This window comes from Otolemur garnettii, unplaced genomic scaffold, assembly GCF_000181295.1.
Source record: "Otolemur garnettii isolate 467f Iridium unplaced genomic scaffold, OtoGar3 scaffold00078, whole genome shotgun sequence".
NCBI lineage: Eukaryota > Metazoa > Chordata > Mammalia > Primates > Galagidae > Otolemur > Otolemur garnettii.
In genome coordinates this window covers 5,504,719-5,525,942 of record NW_003852473.1, presented here as the reverse complement: position 1 = coordinate 5,525,942, position 21,224 = coordinate 5,504,719, and the positions used below count along the sequence as shown (strand labels likewise).

The window sequence follows — 21,224 nt, the reverse complement described above, 5'->3', positions numbered from 1 at the left end:
TTCCTCCCTTCCTCCCTCCTTCCTTCTCCCATCCTCCTTCCTTCCTTCCTTCCTCCCTCCCTCCCTCCCTTCCTTCCTCCCTTTCCTCCTTCCTCTTCTTTCTTTTTCCTTCTTCTTGTCCTTGTTTCTTTCTTTCTTGCCTTTTCCCAAGATCCCTCCTTCCTTTTTCTTTCCTTTTCTCTTCCCATCCTTCCTTTATTTTTTTTACCCCTTTCTTCTTTCATCTCTTCTTTTCTCTTTCCCTTAACTCAGAATTGATTTACCGATTGCCTACTATGAGCATAATTTTAAGTCAGTTTTCCAAGTAACGAGCTGCTGTAAAATAAATTTAAAGTCCTATTCATTTTTTCACTTCTAGAAATGGCAAATGTTCAGGTGAAATATTTAAATAATCTTGAGATAACTATAATGCCTTAGAAGGCAGATGCCAAGCATTTGGAGGACGGAGAGATTAGAGTTGGTTGACTTGTGCCAAAGTGACTTCCTGAATTGGGGAAGAGAACGAGTTTGGGTGGTGGCAGGGAGCCTGGTGCCTCAGGTGATGAACAGTCCTGGTCAAAGTAATTGTTAGCTTAAGGTAGAAACTACTTATTGAGCACTTATGGTATGCCTCCACCAGGCTAAGGTGCTTACCAATGTTAGCTTTAGAAATTTTAACAGCAGCTCAGTGAAGTAGGAAGCATTATAAAACATTGCACTCTCCAAGACACACTTGTATATCTTGTCTAAGTTCTCACATCTAGGCAGTAAGAGAACCTATAACAGGCTAGCCTAGCTCTCAATACCTTTTCTTAAGTACTATATGGGTAGCTGTCTCTGAATCACTCAACAGGTGGCAGTGCTGTAGTAGATGAGGTTAGAATTGAAAATGGAGGCAGACTACGACTGAATCCAAGTACTGTCATATAGGGTTTGTTCTTTCTCATATAGGTAGTAAGAAGAATTGTAGACAGTTGTAGGGATGTTATATAACCAAAACAAAATTACTACTTTCTATGTTTGGATTCTTTCTTTCAACCACAAGGGCCACAAGTGTCAAGTCACAGAAGAGCAAGTGCTATCTGCTTGTCAGCAGTTAGTACTCATGGAAACCCAGGGGATGCCCCTGTCAGAATCAGTGCACACCTACAGCTATGGAAAGCATGGAGACTGCATGACACACATCTGCTCTGGAGCTGGGCAAGAGCAGTCTAGACAGGTAACAGAATTCACATGGTGCAGTAGGTACAGAAGCCAGATTGTGAGGGAACTGAGCAGTCACTGAGCTAAGTCCTCTAAAGGAATTGTCATGATTGATCATAACCACCTCATGACGTATGGACTGCTATTTCCCTTTCCAAGGAGCAACTGTGGCTAAAGGGGTGAATGTCCATGTCATTCAGGTAGCAGGAGGCAGAGGAGAGATGTGAACACATTTCGACTTTCTGTCCCCATCACGACATTTCCCCCTTCTCCTATGAAGTGAGATCTACTTTACAGCTCTGTGCCGCAGGCTGCAGGAAGGCCCTGTGCAGTACTCCATAAGGTTTCATAAACATCATGGGAAGAAAAGCTTTGTGAAAATTTGTACAGTAGAATACTGTTATTATACTTTACAAGAAATATATGGGGCAACAAACCTGTTTTATATAAATAACTGAAATTACTCTTCAAAACAAACCAAGATATTTGGAGAAAAAATACTGACGTTACTGTCATTTATGGAGACTGTGTTTATTATTACCACTTACGTGATGGCATTTTGCCTAATAAATTAATGGGCTGAATTTATAATTTACATGAGAATCATAGAATATTAGACACACTTCTTGGGAGCCAGGCATTGCCACCAAGTTGACTTCTACAATAGAGGTGGAAATTCTGTGCCTTTCAGATTAAACACTCCAGTGGAGGATGGCTTCATCTTGAGAGGCTACAAACCTTGCATGTTAATTGCATGTTTTGTACAAATGTCAGCCACTGATTTAGTGACATGCCTTTTATGAGCTTTGGGAGAATTAAAGTGTTGCTTATCATCAGTCTGCTTTGGCTGACCCCTGAGAAAGAAAAAAAAACAGATGTCATCAGAAATCCATTTTTTCCCTTTACTAGATTCTTCAAGAGACAACAAGCATATTCTTGTTTTTCTAAAACTATGAAAATAGTAAAGGGGCTCGGTGCCTGTGGCTCAAGTGGCTAAGGTGCCAGCCACATACACCTAAGGTGGCGGGTTCAAATCCAGCCCGGGCCCGCCAAACAAGGACGGCTGCAACCAAAAAATAGCTGGGCATTGTGGCGGGTGCCTGTGGTCCCAGCTACTTGGGAGGCTGAGGCAGGAGACTCACTTGAGCTCAGGAGTTGGAGGTTGCTGTGAGCTTTGATGCCAAGGCACTCTACCCAGGGGGATAGCTTGAGGCCCTGTCTCAAAAAAAAAAAAAAGACAAGAAAAGAAAAGAAAAAGAAAAAGGAAATAGTAAAGGTAGTAAGAATGAAATTTGAGCTAATTTTTTTCATTCTCACTAAACTGGTAACTTTAAACTGTGTGGATAAGAAAATGTTTAATCAAGATACGATTTCATTTCCACACGTCCCTTGTTAACTCAGCCCTGCCCTTAGGTCCGCAGCTGAGCAGACATTCCTGTGCATTAGCGTGGACGCTCAGATATAAATGCTGGATTTTGTTGTGGTAGTTACTTCAGAACGCTCAAGTAGGCAGTGCATTTCTGTCACTTAATGGGGTTTATTAATTCCTTACAAGTTTATGAAACTGCTTACCTCTATATGAGTACATTTAACAGTTCTCAGCCACCACTGAACATAATTGATATCGGCAACAGTCCAGTCACCTCACAGCTTCTGAGTCAATCCCGAGGACGGGCTGAGTCTCTAGTTACCTCAGTCTTCTTGAACCACAATTTTATCATCTCTAAACTTTTGATATGACTACTTTTCAGGGTTAATGTGAGCATTTATAAACCATCACTATTATTAGTGCTAGTTCACCAACCATGGGAGAAATACTATCAAGAAGATCTTCTTGGGATGCGCCTGTGGCTGAAGGAGTAGGGCGCCGGCCCCATATGCCGGAGGTGGTGGGTTCAAACCCAGCCCTGGCCAAAAGTTGCAAAAAAAAAAAAAAAGAAGAAGAAGAAGAAGATCTTGTTTTCTCCCATGTCACTATTGAATATTACATTTCTTTTCCTTTAACAACACCTCCATACTTGAGTCACAGTGCTCACATGTCACTTGCCCCTCCCCTACTGCACCTTTCCTTATAATTTTCCTTGTAATTCTTGCTCTTCTGTGCTCAGAAACTGAAGACCTGCCCAGGATTATAATCTGTGCAGAAGCTCTGCTACCTCCTGTCTGATTCCATGATTTAGATTTTTGCACGGTGTCCAGTCTTCAGTTTCTTACTGCCAGGACCTGCACGGCTCTCAGGCCACCTTCACGGCTTCGCTGATGTCCCTCTAAGGATCTCGGCTTCCTGAATTCTGCAATGAGGCTTCCTAACGCCTGGGTCAGATGAACGAGGCTTCCTAAGGCCTGGGCCAGACGTCATTGTAGGTGACTCCCTGCCTCACTCTTAGAGGGGGATGTTGTCTCCATACACCCTATTTGTTAATTCAGCCCTTGAATTCTTGCTATTCAGGCTAGTCTGTGTTCATTCCATCAAAAAATGTTCAAACAATCTATCAATTAAAGGCAGTCTCTTCTTATAATTAAAGTAGTTGTTCTGGATTGCACAGGAAGTTCAAATGTAAGGATTGGTCTGGTCACACAGAGCCCAGTGGGTGCTAATAAACATATTCCCGGGGAAAAGTGTGGGACTAAATGGAATTATCTCTAAATAAGAGTGATTTCTTTCTATTAATTTCTAAGATATGATGACATGTCAGCAGATTCTTAATGGATAAATAATTTTAGTGCCAATTTGTAACCATCCTTTCCAAAGATCACTTAAAAGCATTTTCTAGCCTGCCAATAATCTGTCACAGCATTCTGCCTGGATTCTTATTTGATTTGTAAAACTCTTTTTTTTTTTTAATTTTGGTATAACAAGAAATAATGTAAATGCAAGCATAAGAAAAAAGATGACCACTTTTGAATATTGCATACCCTGACTCTCCATTCCTTCATGTCTTCAAATACACCAGCGTCATTAATATTAAAACAAAATTAAATTTTCTGTGGCCATTTATTTAGCATAATTGTTGGCTCTATTAGTTTTTAGGAAATAAGTTGAATTTCCTCAGGCTTAATAAGGCTTCAAGAGAATATAAAAATACTTTCATTTAAAGACAGATGCAAAGAGTTGCATTAAATTCATGGAAAAGTATATAATTATTTCCAATTGTCGCCTTTCTACAGTCATTGGTCACAGACCAGAAAGCCTGTTCAGAGCAAGCAGACAGTGTACATGAATGACAGATGTCAGACTGCGGGGGATGGGCGTCACCACTAGGGGTTTTGTCTCTTCTTGTTTTCAGATTATGTCTTGCAACATAATTGAATTCTGAAAACATCAGTACAATTCTGTTTTATTCATTTATCTCTGGTTAGGTATTTGCTCAGTATAGCCCAGCTAGGGGCATATGCCTAAAATTTGCAGAGGAAGGTATTGAAGAGTATAAAAGTAAGGAGATTTCAGTTCATTGCCCAGTGACACTGTGTGCTCATCTGCAGTTTGCGGTCCTCAAAGAAGCTTTATTTCCTTCAAAAATAGTAAGCAAGGCTGGGTGCAGTGACTTATACCTGTAAACCTAGCACTCTGAGAGGCCAAGACAGGTGGATCGCTTGAGCTCAGGAGTTAGGGACCCGTCTGAGCTCTCTAGTAAAAACAGAAAAACGAGCTGGCATCGTAGCCAGGAACTTGGGAGGCTGAGGGGAAAGGCTAGCTTGAGCACAAGAGTTTGAGGTTGCTGTGAAATATGATGACCCCAGGGCACTCTACTCAGGGAGACAGAGTGAGGCTGTATCTCAAAATAAACAAACAAATAAAGAAAATAACAGCAGAAGAAGCATCTCTGCTTTGCACCACTTTCTTGCTTAGCAATCAAATTACATGTTTTTTGTTGTTAATTTCACATGTTCCAAAAATTAATTCAAATATTCCCAAACAGCATGATTCAATTTGGAAATATATGCATATATTTTTAAGGCCTCTATAAACAGTTCACTGGCCATCCATGAACAGTAATACTAAAGGTGGTAATTAACAGAAGTCACTCGGTTGGTACTTATTTTTCACAGTTAGCTTAACAGAGTTCAGTATAATTATACTATAACATTATTATGGCTATGAAAAGAGCAGTGGATGACTATAAGAAAAACTGTAGCTCCAGTTTTAACCATATACCAACTCAAGCATTAAGTAACCATAAACGAACCATTAAGCCAGATCATGAAAATAAGCTTGCAATCACATTTCCAAGATCTGAAATAGGGAGTGAGAGGGATGAACTCTAACAAATTAATTCATTTCCCTTTGAAATTGGAAGTTGACGTAAGCCTTATTATTACAAATCTTTAATACTAAAAAAAGTTGAATTTTAATGTTTTTATTTATAATTTATTGAAATATTCCCTTTTTTTAAAGTGGTGAATTCAACTGATAGATTTTTGAATGTTACAACAACTTTTCATTATTAGAGTACCCCCACAGTCACTATGCACTTAGCTTTTAGTATAAGTGTAATTTAATAACATTGTATTTCTGTTCTGCAACTGCCTTCATGAAGGAAATGTAACCACTATTTTCCTTTTTTGTAGTGTCTTTGACTTGTCTTGATGTGAGAATTTTGCTGGCCTTATAAAAAGTTTGGGGCAATTCCTTTTTATCTGTTCTCGGATATAGCCTGAGTTAGCCCTTCCCAACCTCCTTAGGTTCACAGAAGACAATCTTTCCCAGGACTGACTCAGGGGGGTCAATTACATTCTCATAAGGAGCGCAACCTAAATCCCTCGCAGGCACAGTGCACAGTACGGCTTGCGGTCCTATGGGAATAACTCGGCCATGGCGCAGCCATGCAGTGGGGCAGCTGTAAATGCAGATGAAGTGTCAGGCCACCCCCAGCCGCTCCGCTCCCACTGTGTGCCCTAGTTTCTAGCTGGCCTCTGACTGATCCTGCTCTGTGACCCAGGGCTTGGAGACCACAGGTCTATGTCTTTTTTTTTTTTTAACATGTAAAAGCAATCAATTGTGAAGACACCTGGGGATTTTAGGTGGTTCCCCCCCTCCCCTGGGAAGAATATAAGAATATACTTAACTGTATTTTTGAATAGATATTGGATATTTGAAATTTCTTTTTTTGTAACAGTTTTGGTAACTTGGCATTTTCAAGGCATTTCTCTAATTTACAATATTTTTGAATGTGTTGATATAATTATTGTCAAAATACACTCTTATCTTTTTAATGTCTCTAAGACTTATAATAATTTATCATTTCCCCTCCTTTTTTTTTTTTTCATTTTCTTTTTGAGACAGAGTATCACTCTCTCCCCCTGTACAGAGTGCCATGGTGTCGGCCAACCTCACAGCAACCTCACCTCGTAGGTTCAAACATTCCTCCTGCCTCGGCCTCCTGAGTAGCTGAGAGGGCAGGGGCCCTCTGCAATGCCCGGCTAGTTTTTCTACTTTCAGTAGTGACAGAGTCCTGTTCTGGCTGTACTTGAACTCCTAAGCTCCTGAGCTCCCGGGACCCTGCCACCTGTGCCCCCCAGAGTGCTCTGATCCTACCTGTGTTTCCCTCCTTGAGATTGACAGCTCCTGTGTTCTCTCCTTGAGATTGACAGCTCCTGTGTTCTCCCTCCTTCTTTTTCCTTTACCGAGTACTAGTTTTAAGGGGTTGATTAAATACTGTACATAGCCATCATTTGCCTTTATTGAGTTTTTCTTTTGTATACTTGCTTTTTTGTTTTATTCATTTATGCTCTTCTTCCTTTCTTCTTCTTCTCTTCTTTTTTTTTTTTGCTTTTGTTTTTAGAGACAGAGTCTCACTTTGTCGCCCTTGGTAGAGTGCTGTGGCATCACAATTTACAGCAAGCTCCAGCTCTTGGGCTTAGTCGGTTCTCTTGCCTCAGCCTCGCCAGTAGCTGGGACCACAGGCGCCCGCCACAATGCCCAGCTATTTTTTGTTGCTGTTGCAGTTTGGCCGGCGCCAGGTTGGAACCTGCCACCTTTGGTATATGGGGCCGGTGCCCTACCTACTGAGCCACAGGTGCTGCCCTATATTCTTCTTTTTTGTTGCTTCCTTTTAATTTCATTTGAGTTTATATTACTGTCTTTAGTTTCTAATTTCTTAAACTAAATTAATGACTTTTTTTGCCCCTTCTTTTTATATGCTAATGCAGTACATTTTCCCTTCTTAGCTGATCATTCAAGTACTCTTATGTCCTGTTTTTACTATTATTCCCTTAAAAACAATTTATAGGTCTATTTAATTTTATCTTTGATATATGGATTATTTAGAAGGGATTGTTTAATTTCAAGCAGCTGGGTTTTTCTACTTATTACTATCATTTTGTTATTGGCTTCTAACCTAATTATATTATGTTCAGAGAACATAGCACTTATAATTTTAGTTTTTTGAAGTTTATTGAGCCTTGCTTTATGGCCTAGCATAGAGACAATTTTTATAATTGATTTATATTTATAAAGTCACTGGGTATACATTTCTATCTATGTTAAATTGGCAAATTTTAAAAATTATATTAGTCATTCTGCTTGTTCTATTATTTATGGAGAGAGATTTGTTAAAATTTCAACTTCATGATTTTGCATTCTTTTTTACTTTTAATTTGTGCTTTATAAAATTTATGTACTTTATATGTATCAGGAAGATTTGTTTTATCACTTAACCACTACAGGTGTATAATGTCTGCCAAAGTGCAAAGTCAGTGGTTATCAAAAAAATAATAAAGGAATATGAGGGTGAGAATAGGTGTCCAAAGACAAAAGTCCAGAAAAGTGCTCCTTACACAATGCAAAGAGGCGACCAGTTGTGAAAAAACTTAGGATGGTTTTGGCAGATCCTGACAGAGGGGAACTTTTGCATTTCCTTGATGTAGTGCATAGGAGATACTCAATAGATACCTGTTGAAATGATGAGAGTCCTAGGACACTTGTTTCTCCCTTGGTCTGAAACCTGAGTAGCCTTCTGTCTGTGCTCTTGCCGACTGGGTTGGCATGATCCACAGTAAGCACTTTGAACCTGTGCACACAAACACGCAAAAGCATCTTGGACCTGGACTCAAGGAAGGTCCAACATCTCTTCCTACTAGAAAATACGACGATTCTATTAAACATTACCTGCTTTTCTGCTCTCCAGACTAGATGCTGTCAGTGGCTCTGCCAACTTTCATTAACTGGCAGATCTACGTATAAGCAGCACCAGAAAATGCTTATTCAGGGCATTCTCAAAAAACTTTCAGCCATCTCCCATTACCATCTCCAGTTAAAAATGAAGTAAAACAGTGATTTTCAAATGTTTTGGTCCCAGGACTCCTTTAAATTATCATCATTATTATTATTATTGTTTTTTTTTTTTTTTTTTTTTTTTTTTGAGACAGTCTCACTCTGTCTCCCTGAGTAGAGGGCCGTGGCTTCATAGCTCACTCACAGAAACTTCAAACTCCTGGGCTCAGCCTCCAAAGTAGCTAGAAAAACAGTTGCCTACCATGATGCCTGGCTTGTTTTTCTCTGTTTGTAGCAAGGACAGGATTTCGCTCTTGCTCAGGCTGGTCTCAAGCAATCCACCTGTCTCAGCCTCCCAGAGTGCTAAGATTACAGGTGTGAACCACCATGCCCAGCTTTATATTCTTAAATATTATTGAGATTCTAAAGAACTTATTTCTATGATAGGTATATATGTCTGTATTTTATCTGTATTAAAACTAAATCTGAGACATTTTTAAAAGACATTAATTTATTTAAAGATAACAAAAATATATTATACAAGAATACATTAACAAGAAGAAAATGTTTTATAAAAATAATTATTTTTCATAGATAAAAATTTGGTGAGAAAAGTGGCATTATTTTATACTTTTCAAACCTCCTCAATCTCTAAAATCTCTAAAATAAATTAATAGAAGACTGCTGGACTCTCCAGTCTGCCTCTGAATTTATGCCACAGTATTTCCCCAGCTTTATTGAGGTATATTGACAAAGGGAAATTATACATATTTAAGGTGTACGACATGTAGATTGGATATGTATAAATTATATGGTAATTAGCACAATCACATTAATTAACACATCACAGTTGTGATTGGGGGGTGGGAGGTGAAGGACAATTAAAATCTGCTTTCTTATAAACTTCCAAATAAGTCATATAACATTATTAACTATAGTTATTACAGTCTGTGCATTAGCTACCCAGAATGTTTTTAATCTTATAACCGAGTCTGTGCCTTTCGGTCATCATCTGCCCATTTCTCACCCTATCCCGTCCCACTCTGACCCACTGATGACCATCCTCTACTCTGCTTCTCTGAGATTTTATTATTATTATTATTATGCATAGTTTAGATCACAGGGTCATTACCTTTCTGTGTCTGGCTTATTGATTTAGCATAATGTCTTCCAAGTTATTCCATGATGTTGCAAATGGCAGGATTCTTTTCTTTTTATGGCTGAATAGTATTTTGTTGTATGGATACCACATTTTCCTTACCTATTCATTTGCTGATAGACCTTTAGAGTTGTTTCTATACACTGGATATTGTGAATAATGCTGCAGTAAACAGGAGGGTGCAGCTATCTCTTTGAGATGTTAACATTATTTTCCTTGGATATATACCTGGAAGAAATGTATAAAAATTGAATCCAGTGTCTAGAATTGTACATTTTAGTATCATGAACTCTTTCAGAGAAAGAGAAAGTTGGCAAGTAGGGGTTTTATAATTCCAATATAAATTGAAGTTAAGTTCATGGGTATTTTCTGATGTAATCCTTATGTAAATAACACTCAGTACTCAGGACAGATCATTTCAAACAGAAATAGAGAAAGGGAAGTTACATTTGTGAAGTGCTAGAGATGCTTGAGACCACACTAAGCAATTACATGTATCATCTCATTTAATACTCTCAAAAATCCATAAAATGTGACTATCCAACATAGAATGAAGTTGAAACTGAGGGTCAAAGGATATTAATATGCAGAAGGTCACCTGGCTTGTAGACCAGAACCAGAATTTACACCCTTTTTTGTTGAAGCCAGAACCATTTCACACTTTATCTCTCTTCCCAAAGCTCTCATCTCCATACACCTACTATCCCTGCCATTTTTCTCTCTTTTTTAAAAATATTTAAGCATATTGGTGGCTAGGCATGTTTTGTTTACATGCTTTTGTTTTTGGACAGATTGAGTCAAAGTCTCCCCCCCCCCAGGTTGTCACAGAACATACTAGCTCACCAATTTTATAGCTGAGTATGCATATATAGCATTTTATTAATACACTCACTGGGGGGCACTTGGGCTGTTTCCATGTCTTTGTGGTTGTGAATTGTGCTGCTATAAACATTCAAGTGCTGGTGTCCTTTTTGTGCAATGACCTTTCTGCCTTTGGGTAGTACCTGCCTTGGGGTTGCTGGGTCAAAGGTCTACTTCAGGTTCTTCTCGAATGAACTTCTACTAATACTCAACAAACTCGTGGAAAAAAAAGTGCGATGTCTGTAATTATTAGAGAAATGTAAATCAAAACCAAAATGAGATATCATCCAACTCCAATGAGAATGGCTCTTGTTATCAATAAAAAGTCCCAAAACAATAGAGGCTGGCATGGATGTGGAGAGAAAGGAACTCAGGGAACTCATGCATTGTTAGTGGGACTGCAAACTACAACAACCTCTAAGGAAAATTGTGTGGTGATTCCCTCTGCCAAATTTTTGTTGAAAATCTCTCTCTGAATATCATGGCCTATTTATTTGGCTCAGTAGACTAGGTTCTGGCTCATTAGGAATAATATATGTCAGAAAAACTTCAACATCAGTGCTGCTCATTTCTGTTCTATCAATAAGCCTCTTTTTCTTTTGTTCATGTATACAAAAAAGATGAAGCATTTAAACGATAGCTTATTCAAATACCACAATAAGAAACATGCTTTTCCCATCAAAACTCTTTCCGTCTTACTGTTTTAGCATTTGTACTTTTCATTTTGTCTCCATACTAAGATTACTTCTAATAAGAATCCTTGTCTACAGATTGATTTCAATTCATTTCATAGATTTGGGTGGGTTAACAGTTACTTGTCCCATAATTTTGGCAACTTGTTAATGTAATGGGTATGATGTAATAAGGATTTCACTGCTGGGTGCTGAAGTGACTCTCCCTATGAAGGAAAGTAGTTTTGATTAACAAATGACAAGTGACACTTGAATTCTTACTGATTTTCACTGTTGTTCTGGTATAACCATTCACATTAATTATTATGACATAGCCTTAGCCTATTTGCATTGTCACAAAAAGATAACATCTAAAATTGTTTTTAAGATGTATCCACCATTATATTTTAATTGCCATTACTGGGCTAATCTCCAATACTACTCAAGGTTTCATTTGCTATATTAGAAAATAAAATAAGTATCATATTAAAATTATATTTTCAATGTAGTCTTAAAGGTATATTAATTTAGTTAAAAATATTACTGAACTTTGGTTGTGGTTTCCATTTACTACCATTTGCTAAGTGCAAGCTGATTATAGTTGGAGTTATAGGATATATTGAAAAGGGTAAAATTTGCTTTTTAAAAGCATACTTTTTAAGATTAGAAAAATACATTAACAATTTTTATGTTAATGACAAAAAAGAATCATTGTTAGTTTAGATACTTTTAAAAATTCTCAGTAAATATGCTTTTTCTGAAAGGGCAGTAGAGGTTAGCCACTTTAATATAATCTTATTGAAATGGAATACATTTCTTACAACTATTTATTCAATAATCTATTCCCTTACTTGAATCTGTTACTCACTTATTGGAATCATGACACTTTTAATCGAAAGTCTCTGTGAGTTTCGACACCATCCAAGTTTCTGTCATTGCATTAGAAAACCAAGCAGATGAAATTGAAGACTTGTAATGTCCTACTGATTGGATTAATTTGTCCATTTTGTGAGTCTGGTTTTAGATTTATTTCAGATAAATTAAAGTAATGTAATCTGCAAAGTGACCTTTGACAACTATACTCCCTGAAAAACAGAGAGATTCTCAGAAGCAGTCTGCTATTAACAGTAAGCGTAATGTTCCTGGGCAGGACTTGTACATTCTATGAAATTGTATTAGTCTCCATGCCTCAGACGGCTCTCATTTTCGTGAGTAACATTTCTTCCTTCTAAAATGTATTCTTAAGTGCTTTACCATGAGACGCTCTGTTGCAGGTTTTTCCTGCAGTCCAGATATACAGTCACTGTTAACCAGAGATGAAATTATCTCCCTGGCAAGTGTGTGCCAGGGTCAAAGATGCAGTCATAATCCTGGATTTTTTTTCTTTTTGGCACAGGTAGCATTAGATGTGTTGACAGTTTATTTCTATATGTTTTTGTTCTTAATTCTAACTTTCTATTTTACTGTCATGTGGAACTTAAGTTTAACATAAATATGAAAACAATTAAACGACACTGAGCATCTCTTTGTTCCTGGCACTGAGCTCGGGGCACTGATGCCCTCAGCTTGCCTCTGTCACTCGCAGAGGAGACAGTTACGTACCATGGTCTTGGTCTCAAGGAGTAGTGATATCCCGGCTGATAATCTACTGCTGTACTACTTTTTTTAAAAAGTGGAATATAAAGAACCAGTTTATTTCCTTCTTGTGCATATGGTTCCCAAATCCTGAAATTTGGTCTATTTTATTATTAAAATCATTCCATTTATCTCCCTAAGTCTCATTTTGTCAAGAGCATAAAGTCCTCCTTCTACCAACTGCACATGATCTAATTTTTAGTTATTTTACCCAGATACTGTCCTTCAAAAGCTCAATATTTTGATTGCTTTTGGAAAACACCTAAGCCTGGGAAACTGCCTGTTCCTTCTAAATAGTGTGGTTAGTGAAGTCTGAGCTGCAGTGTGTCACAGAAATCAGACTTATCAAATCTAGGACATTTTATATCTTGATTGTGTCATCTGCTTTTCCATTTCCTTTGCTATAAAATGTTACCAGTAGTAGTCACATGACATTGTGTCCAGTGACTAAGCACAATGTTTTGATTGTAAATACAGTACTTAATTTATGGGTACTATTTTATTTTAGAAATTAGGAAGTAGTTGATCAAGAAATCATGGTTTCATTTGGTGTGCTACTTAGTGGCTGGGTGGCATAAGAAGGTCATGGAATTCTCTCTTTCCCTTTAACCATTTAATTTCTTGTTGTGAAATGTGTTAGCAAGTAATCATGTGTTTTGTCTTAATATTTTCAAGTGAAATTAAAAATTAAAAGATGAAAGTAACACTCTATCCTAGAAAGTCTTTAAATTCATCCTACATGATTCACAATTTTGTTAGATTGATGCCAAGTCAAATAACGGCTTTAAGGAACTTTGTGACTTCATGAAACTATACGAGAAACGTCGACTGTGCCGTCTGAGTGCCTGTGTGTGTGGTTTTATTTTTTGACTTTATGATACTATATGAGAAACATCAACTGTGCTGTATGAGTGTCTGTGTATGTTGTTTTACATACACGTAAGAAAATCTCAGTGGGCAGCAGTAAAAGCACTGATTTTTTTCCCCTGTGTAATGCTAGTATCTTTCTGGAGATGTTTTCCTTCCCCCTTCATTTGCAATTTACTCTTGGCACTCAATCTGGTGGTAGAAATGCTACATGCATCACTTCCTCCAACTCCCACATCAGTGTTGCTCTGTGGATCACCCAGGAGCAGGTGTTGAACACTGATATAAACAGAATTTTGTCTACCAAAGCCAAAATCCTCCCAGTTCTAGTCTCCGTTGGCCAATGGAACGTTAATGCCAAAATTACTTCCAAATTCAAGTCTCAGGCACAACAGTTCATTTTGCTGCCTGCCAAAACTAGTGTCCCATGGAAACCCTTATTTTGAAAATTAAAACAGAATAAAACTTTCTGTCAAATAAATACCTATGATTTTAGGTAACACACCCCTATTTTTGTAGCTTTCTCTGAAATTAGTAAATTGAGATTATATTTTAATTCTTTAATAACATTTCTCATTTAACATAGAAAACTGCCTAATTATAGCAGAACTATTTGCTGTGAATACCAAAACATTTATTGTGGGGAAAAAAGGATCAGAAAACCTATTGAAATTCTCAATAAAACCTATTCATGTTAATATTCCAAGTGATTGGAATTGATTTTAAATGGAATTCTTTGACCAAATCATTTGTATAAATGAGACTTTGATGAATGAATGCTGATTAATTTAAAAAATTTAGATTGGCTCTGTACCTGTGGCTCAAGTGGCTAAGGCGCAAGCCACATACACCTAAGGTGGCGGGTTTGAATCCAGCCCAGCCCACCAGACAACAATGATGGCTGTAACCAAAAAATAGCTGGGCGTTGTGGTGGGCACCTGTGGTCCTAGCTGCTTGGGAGACTGAAGCAGGAGACTCGCTTGAGCCCAGGAGTTGGAGGTTGCTGTGAGCGGTGATGTCACAGCACTCTACCCAGGGTGACAGCTTGAGACTCTGCCTCAAAAAAAAAAAATTTAGATTGAAGATTACATAACTGCTAAACAATGAAGTCGTATGGTCTCTTTAAATCATTGTTTTAATAGAAAATATTTATAAACAAATAATTAAATAAATTCAAAATACAAGTTTATGAAAGCAGTTTAGGTCATAATTCTCAACTGTTTTTCCAGTTTTTTCCTTTTAACATTGTAGGAATAGCAGTCAATACCTACAAAGAAATCAAGGAAGTATTACATGGGAAGTAGACTCTCAAGTTAAGTAAAAAATGTATTAAAATTATAATATTTAATATATGCTGATAAAAAAGATGAATAAATGTCACATTTCTTATAACTGCAGAAGTCAAATGTGACTTGAGTATTATAATTTTTTTTACAGATTTTTCCTTTCTTAAAATGTGTATAACTTTTTTTGCACCTCTGTATATTCTAGAAAAACCCATAGATTCTGTATGCCTTACAATATACTTACTTAAAAAAATCTGAATGGACAGAATAGTAAGAGAAAGCCCTCAGAGCACCAAAACTCTACAAAGATAACTGTGATAAAACCAGAAACCTAGAAATTTGAAACTGGAGAGAAGATGGCACAGTGAGCAATGGAAGATCTCTGAGTCACAGAAGGAATTCTTAAAAATCTTAAAAGACTTTGACTCAGCAGTTCATAGTTTTCTCATAATAAGAGAAAGTACTGACAACTTCTAGTTTAAGAATAATTTCTCTTTCAAAAATTCTAATCTCATTCTATCTCTCCTAGAAAACAGTTCAAGAGGGGAGACTTTTTATGATGTTTGTGTAATTACAACCCCAAATCAGGCACAGATGACCTCTGGAAGGAGCATTACATAACAACTTTACTTTTGGAAACATGTGAAGATTATAAACAAAATATTGGCAAAATAAATTATAATAGCTAAACATTATAATGTATTCTATTAAGTAGAGTTTATCTTAGGAATCTTTGGAATATAAACTGAATTTAACACTAAAAACTCTGTCTAAACCAACATGTCAATATTAATATGGTGGATTTTCTTAATAAGGGCATCTGAATTTCTAGTAAAAATTCTTAACATGAGGATGGGAGAAACATCTTTAACCTGATATTCATAATACAATGTGGCTGCCTGCATCACTCTTTATTAAATAATTCATTAAATGTTTTTCTAGAGGTCATAGGCTACAGAATAACATGAAAAATCTAAATGACTAGAAGGGAAGGAATAAACTTTCATTATTTGCATATGACATAATATTTTTGTAGAAAACAAAAATGGTAAAATGTATTATAATTAGTAAGAGAGCTTAGCAAGATTACTTTATAGAATGACTGAATAGTATTCCTCTACATTATCAATAAGCAGGTAAATATTTTAATTTTAAAGCATAGTTTTATATAACCTTGACCAGATACTTGAACATTGTCTAAATATTAAACAACAGACATTTATTTCTCACAATTTTAGAGGCAGGGACATCCAAGCTCAAGGCCATGTGGTGCCTGGGGAAAGGCCCGCTTCCTTACAGAGGATGCCTCTAGTTACATCTTTGTATAATGGAAAAGGCAAAAATGCCCCCCCCCCATAAGGGTACTAATCCCATTTATGAAGACTCTGGCCTTATAATATTATGACCTCCCAAAGACTGTAATCTTAGGAGTGAGGATTTCAACATATAAATTTTGGGGGTATACAAACATTCGGACCACAGCAATAATATTAAGGACTCATTGTTATTTTATCCTAAGGGTGGCATTTCTTTCCAAATTATTCTTTAGTCTCTAGGTAAGTGCAATTACAATCTTGATGTGGAAATGAATTTAAGAGCAAAAGGAAAATATGATATTCTTGAAGAAGAAACTAGGGTGACTCACTATTTTGGATATTAACACATAAACTAATAATAATGAAACAGCACATTATTGTGGAGATTGAAGAAAAGGACAAATGGAATTGAAATGGGAGCTCAAATCCATACAGACATGGAAAGTCGTGTATGACAGATTGTCATTGCACATTAGTGGGGACGATTTGGTGAGGAGTTCCAGGACAATCATTAAGGTGGGAAAAGAAATTGCATCCTGACACACACATACCCCTCTAGGCAAACAATGAAATGTAAAAACCAATTCCTTAAAGCTTTTAGAAAAAAAGTAAAAATCACCTTCAGTTTGAAAAGGGTATCTTAAGCATGTCAGAAAATCTACAAAATGTATCACATTACAATTACGTACATTAAAATTATGTATCTTATGCTCATAAGATAAGACTTTGCAAATGATGAGAGAAGCCAAAAAACTGGGAGTGGTCATGTGCCATGAGGTGGCTTAAAAAGGATTATCCACGGCACACAAAGTCTTCGGTAAATATGTGTAAAGCACAGAGCAGCTGTTGTGCAGGAAAGAAAGATGACTAGCTAAAAGATATCTGAAAAGGTCCTCATTGAGAATCAAAATCCAAATTAAAACCACAAAGGGATACAATTTAACACTCATTCAACAGCAAAAGTTAGATGCATCCAAAGTTAGATGGAAAACTCCTTAGCATTTCCTGCAATCCAGTGATTGTAGTTTTGAGGCAAATGCATAATAAAATACAAGTTCACATCCATCACATTGCCAAAAGTACAAACCAAAACAAAATAATGGGGAACACCAAGTGTTGGTGAGGAATGGGGGAATAAGAGCTCTCAGTGAGAGCTGGGGGGAGTGCCATCAAAATCCTTTTAAAAGCTTTTTTGGGGGGTATTTCTCACTAAGGTTATACAAGCACATATGCTATACAAGCACATAATTGCTTGCCTAGAGAAGCTCTCACATAATTCCCATCAAAAATACGAATAATAATGTTCAGCGTTATAATGTTTATAATAACGAGAAACTAGAAACGTATTTAAAATATTTATCTCAGGAGAAATGGTGTAAAAAAGCCAAGAGGAATATAGAAAACCCAACACTGAGGTATAAAAGCAAGTCTCTAAACAATGTATAAGATATCATTTGTATAAAAATAAAACCACACAAAATTAAAGTATGAATTATTAAGGATATATGCATATATATATATATATATATATAAAATTAAAGAACTGGGAAATTAAAAAAATCATCCTGATGGTTACACTGGGATCCAGTGAGTGAAAAAGGGCTTCAATATTATTAGGGATGTTCTACTTCACAAGTTGGAACCTTCCTTTTATTATTCTTTAAATTTTATGTATATTATAGATTTTTATGTATTCAAATTATTTAAAAATATGAAAAATGAAGTTATAATGCAAAAAGTGTATATCCATACCATTAAAAGTTAGTAATGCATACATCTTCCCACTCAGTAATTTAGGTTCATACTGAATAACTTTTAGAAATTCTTCAGAATTGGGACAAATTACTGATTTTTCGGTTGAGCATGTGAAGCAGCTTTGATTTGCCTTTTGAGGCTGTGTGGTGTAACAAATGCATCTTAAAACACTCAGTGCTTTGTCGAGTTGCTTGCACTATAAAACACTTTGGAACCGAGACCAATAAAAGGAATGGCAGATCAAGCATCTTGCACACTCCCTGGTGGATTTATGGAATCAATTAACTGTATAAAAGAGCAAACAAAATCTACAGCCGTATTCTCCTTTCTCTTCTCCTTTTCCACTTACTGTTGCCCACGTCTAGCTAAATTTGTGTAAGTAAAATGTGCATTCTGAAATGTCGCCTTATATGCAGCCAAAAGAACATTACTGACCTATCTTTCTATTACGCATTTCTCATCAAATTGAGTAAAGTTTTAACTCAGTTTATGGCCGAGTCCGTGATACCCCTTTCTGTAGGGAGAACGCAGCAGAGATAGCCAGGCGGGGGATGACAGACAGGGCACAGAGTCAGGTAGAAGCAGACCAGGCCTAGCAGGATGGAAAGGGGAATCCTTCCAAAAGCTCCTCTGTGAAATGTAAGTGGCACTGTTGACTGGTTCAACTAGATATTTAAAAAGAAAAATAGGAAAAGAAAAAAAAATGAATAAGTATCTTCAAAAACATAAACAGCTGGGAAGGCATTCTTCTTGCACCTCCCTGTGTAGGCCGACTGAGCTGTGCCCGCAGACCCGCCTTCTGTCTCCAGTAATTCTTTCCTACACTTTGGGTCTATTTCTTGTTTCTTTCCAGGTGTATATTTGTGGGTGTGTGAGGGGCTCTTAAATAAACAAGGTGGAGAAAGAAAGAAGTATGTGGGAGAAAAATAATGTGATGGCAAAACTAGCCATAGTCTCAAGACAAACACATGGGAATAGAAAGAATAGCTGTAAAATTCTTATGAGACCGCATAGTTTGCCCCAAAAGGAAGCCGATTATTCCCTATATAGTTACTTTTCATTCTAGCAGGAAGAGGAAAAAAAAATGTTATTGAGATTAAATTATTAAATTATTTTTATTATGGTCCCACGTTTGATTCTGATGTATTCATTTAATTTCAGGTCAATGTGAGGATACAAACAACTGGGTTACAAGGTTTGCATTTGTTAGGTAGCTTCCCTCTCGTCGTTGTGTCCTGCACCCAAGAGGTGTGCCATACACCCTACACTGTGCCCAGTAAGTGACAGCCCACCAATCCCCTTCCCTTTTTCCCCAATTTCCCCCCCCCTCAACTTAAATCGGGTTGTGTTTTTTTTTTTAAAGTGGATTGTATTAGGTCCTCTACTGCCTTCATAGTAGTACTGAGTACACTGGATATTTACTTCTCCATTCTTGTGATGCTTTACTAAGAAGAATGTGTCTCTACTCCATCCAGGTTAATACAAAAGATCTTTTGTATGGCTGAATAGTATTCCATGGTATACATATACCACTGTTTGTAATCCATTCCTGGGTTGGTGGGCATTTATATTTTTTCCATACTTTGGTGATTATAAATTGAGCTGTGATAAACAATCTAGTGAAAATTTCTTTATGATAAAATGATTTTCTTTTCTTCTGGGTAGATGCCTAGTGATGGGATTGTGGGGTCAAATGGGAGGTCTAATTAGAGTTCTTTGAGGGTTCTCCATCCTTTTCCAAAGAGGCTGTACTTGTTTGTAGTCCATCAACCGTGTAAAATGTTGCCCTCTCTCCATATCTGTGCCAGAATCTCTATGGTTGGGACTTTGTGATGTGGGCTACTCTGTTTTAGATATTATACAAAAGTTTTTAAAAAATTTTTGCTGACTTCTAAAATGTCACAAACTAAAACAGTGTCACTATGAATTGTGGGATAGGTATGGGAATAAGTATACAAAGTTCAAAAATGACAGCAGAAACATTAATTTCATACTGGTTGGCAGTGTGTTTTGAGTTTGCTCATAGCATCATGTAATTTGGTATGTCAAGTGTACCTAAAGAGTTCTTCCTGTATTATTTTAAAAAGCCATAGCCATATGTTAATCTCATCATTTATAGGAAATCATATTAAGTACAACACAAAATTGCCTCAGCCAGCATGACATCTAGTTTCAGAACTGAGTTTTAAAAGGATTATGTTGATGTTGATAGACGAATCAGACCTAATAAAAGAACTAGTGGGCATTAATCACTCTTTTATGCAGTCCCATAGTGCTTTATTATTTCTTAATTTAAGAAATTAATTCCTTCTGCTTTGATTTAGTATAATTTCTGTGCAAGTCCATCACTTCTACCAAACTGTAAATTTCTTAAAATAGGGTCCTGTCCCATTCATCTTTCCATCTCCCACAACATGTGTGCTTAGTTGCTCATACACATTATTCAGCAGGCATATTTCAAAAGAATAAAGATTTTCTTTTTCTTTTTTTGTTAAAGTGTGCTTTTTAAATGTCTTTCAGACATTTCACACAACTGGATGAAAGTGAAGATGACATGGAGATTTCAAAACAGATTAAGACTCATTGGACTTCTTTGGGCCTGGAAGACGTACAAGTTGTAAATTACTCCGCGCTGCTCAGCCTGCCGGGCCCTTCCCCCAGCACCGTGACTCTGAACAGCAGCGGTCAGTGCTTCCATCCTAATGGCCAGCCTTGCAGCCAAAAAGCCAGAGAAGGCAGCGGCCAAAATCCGCTCTACTCCTATGCAGCCTATTCTGCCAGAGGAACTCTCAAGGTAATATAACCATTTGTCTCTATCATTTACAGTGAATGGAATTAGAAAACAACAGCTTTCATCTAAATTGTACTAACTGGCAAAATGCAACATACAAAAGTAACCATTAAATGTTCTCAGCGTGGAGGTGCCAAGAAAGAAAAGGAAGGTTTGGATTGCTTGACCCTTTTCTTGTCTTATTTTGAAAGTGAAAACACGTTAGAAGAATTTAATTCCAAGGTGTTGAATGTGTAACTGAGTCATTCACATTACTCAGACCATACAGTGCAAATCTATGTCATCCCGTGGTTTTGAAGAGGTACATTTTAATACATGGCTCTGGAGAGAAAGAATAGAAGTGGAGAGGGTTCTATTTGGGGATTGTCTACACACACAAGAGATGAAGTGGGAAATTGATTCAATTATTCACAAGTTTAGCATTTGAACCACAGCACTTCTCTCCCATCATGGAAGTCACATGCAAGAAGAAGCTTGGTGTGAATTAT

At 37.0% G+C, this 21,224-nt stretch overlaps 1 protein-coding gene across 1 annotated transcript in view; it reads left to right on the top strand.

The window, feature by feature from the left end:
• Window positions 1-21,224, top strand: part of NAALADL2 (N-acetylated alpha-linked acidic dipeptidase like 2) — a 979,797-nt gene that overhangs the window by 367,012 nt on the left and 591,561 nt on the right. The window contains exon 3 of the mRNA XM_003794285.3: window positions 20,466-20,739. Coding sequence (XP_003794333.2) covers window positions 20,466-20,739 — 274 coding nt within the window. The remainder of the gene's footprint in view (window positions 1-20,465; window positions 20,740-21,224) is intronic.